The 6981-nt window shown below is 48.6% G+C and overlaps 1 protein-coding gene and 1 long non-coding RNA gene across 2 annotated transcripts; both read right to left on the reverse strand.

Moving 5' to 3' along the window:
* Nucleotides 1-390: 390 nt before the first annotated feature.
* On the reverse strand, nt 391-3138 carry LOC141727274 (serine/threonine-protein kinase PAK 3-like). Its single transcript, XM_074533636.1, has 5 exons — nt 3044-3138; nt 2292-2409; nt 1354-1453; nt 712-908; nt 391-426 (listed from the first exon to the last, which is right to left on the reverse strand). Exons 1-5 carry the CDS (start codon nt 3091-3093, stop codon nt 391-393), a joined length of 501 nt encoding a protein of 166 aa, XP_074389737.1. The 5' UTR covers nt 3094-3138.
* A 1908-nt stretch (nt 3139-5046) lies between these two features.
* Nucleotides 5047-6210, reverse strand: LOC141727039 (uncharacterized). The gene is made up of 3 exons (XR_012578013.1): nt 6000-6210; nt 5609-5698; nt 5047-5209 (listed from the first exon to the last, which is right to left on the reverse strand). It is a non-coding gene; the product is annotated as an uncharacterized LOC141727039 (long non-coding RNA).
* Between the last annotated feature and the right edge of the window lie 771 nt (nt 6211-6981).

A 6981-nucleotide genomic window follows, 5' to 3' on the forward strand; every position in this document is an offset into this window, starting at 1 on the left:
GCAGGCCAGGGATGGCCCTGCTCCGGTGGTAAAGGAACACAGCACCGGTGTCAACTGCCCACGTTGGATCCCAGCCCAGGCACCTGCCTGCAAGCTCATCAACTTGTTAAAGTACCAAGAAACAGCCAAGAGTGGCATACAATTCTAACTGCAGTCAGAGAAAAACACATCCTAAACGTATCCAGGCCCACACACATGATAAGCTTATAAGACCCACAGGATTTGGAAAAGATGCTACAGTATAGAGGAAATACGATGTGCTGTGGTTCCAAAAGGAAAAAGAAAGCAGAACTACTTGGGCATTGCTTTGTTGGTTGTTTCTTTTTCTCTTTTCCTTTTCCTATAACATTTCAGCTGGGAAGACTCAATGTCCATTTCAAAAGATTTTTATCACACATCCAACCGTTGCACTGAAAACTTCCTGTCCTTAAGAGACAGAGCACCAACAGGGTTCAAAAAGCAAATGAGAAATGTCAGGCATGGCTGGAGGCCAAAATGTCAGGTTTCTGAACTGGTTAGGTTTCTGAACTGCCACGTCCCCTTCTGATGCAACCAAAGCTACAGCAGATGCTGCTGTGCTGCAGGGACATTTTTAGAAGGGGACCTTGGTGGAAGTGGTGCCAGCAAATGGCAATGGGATTTTGTCCAATGGCACACAGAACATGGGACAGGTGAGAAAGACAGTGGGATCAGTGAGTATTTGCACCTTACCAAGACAGGAGTTGCATTCCAGTAAGGAACTTCTCGTTCCACCATTTCGATGCCCACAATTCCCAAAGACCATATGTCCACTTTGGGGCCATGTGGTTGGCCTGTCACCACTTCAGGCGCCAGCCACCCAGCAGTGCCAGCCACGGAGCTCCGTCTGCTCTGCTCAGGGGTGAGCGGAGCAAAGAGGCCAAAGTCAGCTGTGGAGAAAACAACAAACCATGAAAGCCAGCTCCAATTAGGAAACCAAGCAAAAGAATTCCCCACTCTCAGGCTAAGAATGTGCTGTTGAATCTCTTGGAGAGCTGTCCACACTCAATTTCTTTGGGGCTTTAGCCAAGGGAGTATGGAATTGGCCACTTCCAAAAAATCCCAGGTTTCTCAACGCTGCTCACAGCAGTGGACTTTATTCCCCTGAAGCTTTAGATTGTAGCTCCCTCTGTCTGGAAGGGACACATACAGAGCAACGCCACTCTTGACTGCTTGTGGTTCCTTATACCTCTGTGCACGTTGCAACTGTGCCTTCAGCTTGCAGCAGGGGTCTCTGCACTGCCATCAGCACCATTTTTGGGGACCTGGCTGTCAATCAAAGCAGCCCCACACCCACATCCCTGGAATGCTGCTCCTGACCAAGAATACACTGACCCAGCTTGACAGAACCGTCGGTTTTGAGAAGGATGTTTCTGCTCTTCACATCTTGGTGAATGATGTGGTTCGAGTGCAGAAAATCCAGTCCTTGCAGGCACTGAGAGAGAAGACATAAAGAGGAGAGCAAAAATGCGTGATGTAATTTCATCCCACAAGAAAGACAACAAAGAATCTAAAAGATTCCCTCTCCAGAAGAATGGGCAGTAATGGCAGAACACAGTGCCACTGAGAGGAAGAGCTTGCTGCTCCAACACTTGCAGAGCAGGACCTTTCTGAGGAAAGGCATGTCAGCTTCTGAAAGAGCAACAGCACCTGCTGTTGTAGACTGTCCCCTGCAAACCGGCCAGGATGATGCCGTGGATGTGCTTTTCCCATGCAGAGGACAAAGGAGGGTTTTTGTCAAGAAAGGAAAAGTACTCCCTTTGGTGTGAAGCAGATCATTTTTGGGTGGGAGGCTGCATGACAAAGATTTCCTTGCTGGCCTCAGCACAGGCTGGGAAGTATCACATCAGTCACCTTCCTGAAGCAAAGCATTTTGGCTGCACTACTATCCTTTTCCGCTGAGGACTGTGGGAAATGAGTCCTTTTTTGTTTGCTGATCATAGCAAATCCTGCCACCAGCACCTTTGCTTTCACAGGCAAGGAATGCAGTGAAGACAGACTCCAGGCAAACATTTAGAGAGGCAAGGTGGAGAACGGCAAATACAAATACATGAGCCAGAGCGAGAGTCCAACAGCAGGAGAGAAGAGTACTGGCACTGAGTACAGGGAGTGCAGGGGCACTGGCAGGCCTTTCACTTGAGATGCTTTTACTTGCCCATAGCATACCAGCAACACAGAACCAAAGCGTGGCCCAGGAAATCACTGCAGGTCAGAGCCACTGTTTCCCAGACAATCCTGCCCAAGGCCTTGGAAACACAGATGGGATTGCTGACCTCCCGGCTGATGGCTGCTGCCTCATCTTCACACAGGTAGGTCCTGCTGATGATATCGCTCAGGGCGCCTCCGTCCATGTACTCCAGCACCAGCCAGAGTTCCTCCCCCTGAAAGTAGCTGAAAGAAGGAAACAAGGGTGTGGAGATGAACATGCTTGGCTGGGTTGTTTTCTTGACTGATTCCTGTTTCCAGGTTCCTTTATGACAAGGACAGAATCAAAGGAATAGACATTCCCTTTCAGCTGTGCATTGTTTTCAATCTGTGCAGTCTCAAGGAGAAAGGCACAGTTCTAAAAAAAGAGATGTCTTAAATAGCCAGCAAGTGAAAAATGCAGTTTAGTAGGAGATAAAAAATCTGTCAGGCATGGTGTTTCTGAAAATAAGCACCTAGTCTTCCAGGCATGAACAGCAATGGCAAAGAGGGGAAACAATCCAAGAAAAATCCATGTTATTTCACCTGGATGTAAAAAGACACTTGAATAAAAGTGTCAAGCCCCAAAACAAAGTGGTGGTTGTGAACCTACAGGCTATTGATTTAGTAAGATATGACTGATGCAGGTTTCTGAAAAATTTTCAAACTATGTGTTTCAGGGAAGACTCATGCAGACAAGATGCCCTCTCTTCCTATCCACTGGAGATGAAAAGAGCAATAATAATTACCTATAATTACAGCTCTGTTTATTGCCAGAGACTAAAGTGGGATTTTACCTTGCAGGTTTGCAATATGTAAACAAACATTCACAACAACTCACCTGTCTAAATACTTGACAAGGTTGAGATTCCTATTCATTTTCATGACCATGAGTTCATTGACTTTTAGTTCCTTCTTCCTCAGTCCTTGAAGATCTATTTTCTTTATGGCTACCTAAAACGTCATTGAAAATCAGTAACTTGAGAAATTGGTGGCACAAGACCACAATACAATGGAGCAAGTGATTTTGCAATGACACAGCTGAGCTGTGCCAAACTGCCTTGTGATTAGGCACTGCAGTAATTAGGAACTGACATTCCAACAGCCCATTTCTCTGCTGCCTTGGGGGCCAGTTACAGGACACATGGGGCCACTGACATTTTGCCTTGTCCACTTGGTAACAGTGGTATCTCAGCTACCACCCAAAACCTCTGACCACACTCTCTGCTGCTCTTTCTAGGATTCAGAAGAAATAATCCATGCCTTAATATTCTGTGGATACACCTTGGGCTATGGGCAAGGCTTAGGGCTTTTAGGGCACCTTGCAGATATCTCCCCATGCGCAGTTCCCAAGTGCAGCACTGCAGGTGGCTAAGGAACTACCAGTAACTTTCCAATGGATTTGCTGGCAGGCAGAATGGAGAATTCAGGACTCTGAAGCTGTAGCCCCAAAGAGCAGGGAGGTGCTCTAAGGCACCACCTTTGTTTTAGCCATGGAGAGCGAGTGAGCGCGTCCTTCTTTGAAAGGAAGCGCTGCCCTGCGTGCCTTCCTTCCGGCAGCTGAGGAGGACAAAGTGCCAAATGTATTTTGCAGGCTGGCACCAGTGTGTGCTTGTTGTGCCTTTTCAGCACGGCTCTAGCCAAAGCTCCAGCCACAGCTCACACCAGAGGGGAAAGCCCCTCAAGAGCAGCAGAGTCTGCAGGGGCTGTTGACATTTACCTCTCCTCCTGTGGCAGTGTCGAGTGCTTTAAAAACCTCTCCAAATGTCCTAGAAACAAAAGAGAAGCAGAGAAATGAGAAGCCATTGAGATCTTGCAGTGAAAGCCAGCCCACACAGGAGATCTGTGCTGTAAATGCCTAAAACCTGCAGGATGCAGGAGGGCTCTGCCAGAAGGCAGATGATGCATTTTCCTCTCAAGTGCATGGGCACCGGGCCTGTCCCTGAAGTGCTGGAGTTTAGTGCCTCAGCTCCTAAAGACAGCTTCTTCTTTCATCTTGGATTTCAGTTTCTAAATTGTGCAGTTTCTATCCTAACCTCAGAGTATTTTCTTCAGCAAAGTCTTGGAAAGAAATGTTCCTGAGAACTGTTACCTCACAGCTATCAGGGAGTAGTTTTCTCTTCCAGGCAAGCAAGATTCTTCCCCTTTAATTAGTGTGGCTGTATGATTTAGAGTGATACAAAAATGCTAAGGAAATTAACACAGAACTGTTCCACAACTGGGTGACCAGGAGACCTTCCAGGTCCTGTTCCTTGATGCAGGCAAGACCTCGGCAGCATGGAAGTGTCTCTGACAATGCCTTCTGAGCCCACTCACAAATTCTGTGCAGCATTGATAGATGGGACAATCTATCCCCAGTTTGGGAACATCTTTGCAGCTGGCCTAACTTCATGCTGGATTGACATTCCACCAGAAAAACACCTGGCCTGTGGTTATGTAGAAGTAACTGTGGTTGAACTCACCCGCTGCCAATATGTCCCAATTCGGTGTATTTCATCATGGGATTTTCCTGGTTCACCATTCTCCCTGAGGGAAACAAAATGCAAGATGATGACTTTAAATCAGAGATCCCAGCTTCCAGGAGATACAAAAGGCAGCTCCAGTGTCGAGAGCTCTGAGCCCTTTGTGGTCCGCTGGGTAACAACAACAACAACCAGGCAGACAGCTCTGCAGCACAAGTGGCCCGCACAGAGACTGATTTTCTACAGCAATTCCTGTGGAGAAATGTCCCTAAATGTCCCCATGACACCAAACTCAGGAGAATCATTTGGTATGGCTATGCTGGCACCTGCACACAATGCACTGTCCCTCAGACAAGAAACACAGCAGACGTACCCAGCAGCTCCAGGGAGTCACCCTCGATCTCCTGTTGCTGAGCAGCAGCTGGGTCAGCGCGGGAGGTGAACAAACTGCCCCAGCTCCACTTCTCAGGTCGGGGAGAAAAGGCTCCTTTAGACAATGCTGCTGCTGCTGCTGCAGCAGGTTTGGTGACAGAGCCCGTGTAGATCTGGGACAAGAAATAAGTTGATGTCAGAAAGGTGGTTGGCAGAGATCACCCTGAGATCCCCTATTGAAATGTGAGCCTTTAGGGAGGTGCTGTCAGCCACATGCAGGGCTCTTCAATGGTTTTTTTCTGATGTCCCCTTTGCAAACTGGATGGGTCAAAACCAAAGGCAAGTTTTACTTGGGTTCATGGCCAGATTCGTGTTTGGTTTTCATAGATTTTCAGAAAGACGACTGCCACAATCACCATTCTACTTCCTCTCAAGGATTCCTTTCTCCTTCCAAGGGCTGCAGACACACTTGCAGCTTTGTTCAAATGTTCTACCTCCTCCCACTGTGTCCTCTTTTCCTGCGCCATCTTAAGGTCATGCTCAACCTGTAGCACTTCTGGTGGGGATGGTACCTGTGCCTCACTCCTAATTTGTGGCTCTTCATTGCCAGACTTTCGCTGGAAGTCTTCGCAGGCTGCCTGGTAAGATGTCAGCACTTGCACCTCAAATCAAACAGAACAAAGCAATCAGACACTACAGCTTGTCCCTGTCAGCCAGGAGCAGGGGACAGACAGCTTATTTTAATCCTCCATCTGGGTCACCACGCTCCACTGTAAAAACACCTCCAGAAACAAGGCTATTCAGCAGCCCAGGAAGTGTCCATCAGAGCAGCTGTGATACACACCACAGCAGGATGGCACTCAGAGGCATGGCCCCACTCCCTGCTGCTCTGCACTGGGAAGGGAAGAAGGAAAGAAACCACCAGTTTGGTGACTGCAGTGACTGCATCCCTCTTTCACTCACTTGCTTTTCTAGAGCCTGAGGGAGGCAATTAGCTGTCTCTCTGATAATTTTCATGTCTTCCTGAAGCCTCTTCTCCCATGCCTTGATCCTGGTGTGAGCTAGCAGGAGCTCAGCATTCAGCTGTTCCTTCATATTCTCTAAAAAACAAGTGAGAGGATGTTTCATGACTGGAGTGCCTGCCATTCTTTCACTCACCTGGTTGTGTTGATCGCCCCTCTGCTGATCAAGATTCTCCTCTTGAATTCTTCCCATGTCTTCCTTGTTCCTCCTCTTCACTGCCATGATGGGACTCTGAGCTTCAGGCAGCTCTGCTTGTGGCTCTGCCTTGATGTTCTGTACACACAGATGCAGAGCAAGTGACTGGGAGCTACCATCAGGCTCAGCTTTTTTCCTTTTGCAGCCTCAAAATCACATTGATTCAGCCACTTCTTTCTGATTCCCTACCCACATCTCCTTCCATTGCAAACCTCCTGTCCCAGGGCTGATCTGTGCAGATTCCAAGGCTCTGTGCTTCCAGTGCCTGTGGGATTCCTGGCCTCCTCAGTCCCAAGAGCTGTGCTTTATGCCCTTCTTCCTGCCCTTCCCTCTGTGCCCTGGCCAGTCAGGCTTACCTGGCCTTTCTCCTGTGGCTCTTCCACCTGCTGCCCGAGCTGCTCTTCCTGCTCTCGGGCTGGGAACAGCTCTTCCCGAGTCTGGCATGGCATCTCTGATGAAGCAGTCTGCTCCTGCTCTCTCTCTAGAAGCACCTGCGCAGAAAGCAAGAGAAGATGGGTTTCAGCTTCCCGTATGACCTTTGTGGGCCAAGACTCCAAGACTGCTGGGCTCACACGTTCCCAAAGCACTGTGCTGCTGCTCTGCTGGGTCATTCTCTGTTTGAGGGGAGGCACAGATTCCAAAGTGACCCTGGCCCTACAATCAGGGGCCATCTGGGAGTGAAACTGCAAGAGCCTCTCAGGCAGTTGACAAGGAAGGTGTGGCATTT

The sequence above is a fragment of the Zonotrichia albicollis genome, chromosome Z (assembly GCF_047830755.1).
Source record: "Zonotrichia albicollis isolate bZonAlb1 chromosome Z, bZonAlb1.hap1, whole genome shotgun sequence".
NCBI lineage: Eukaryota > Metazoa > Chordata > Aves > Passeriformes > Passerellidae > Zonotrichia > Zonotrichia albicollis.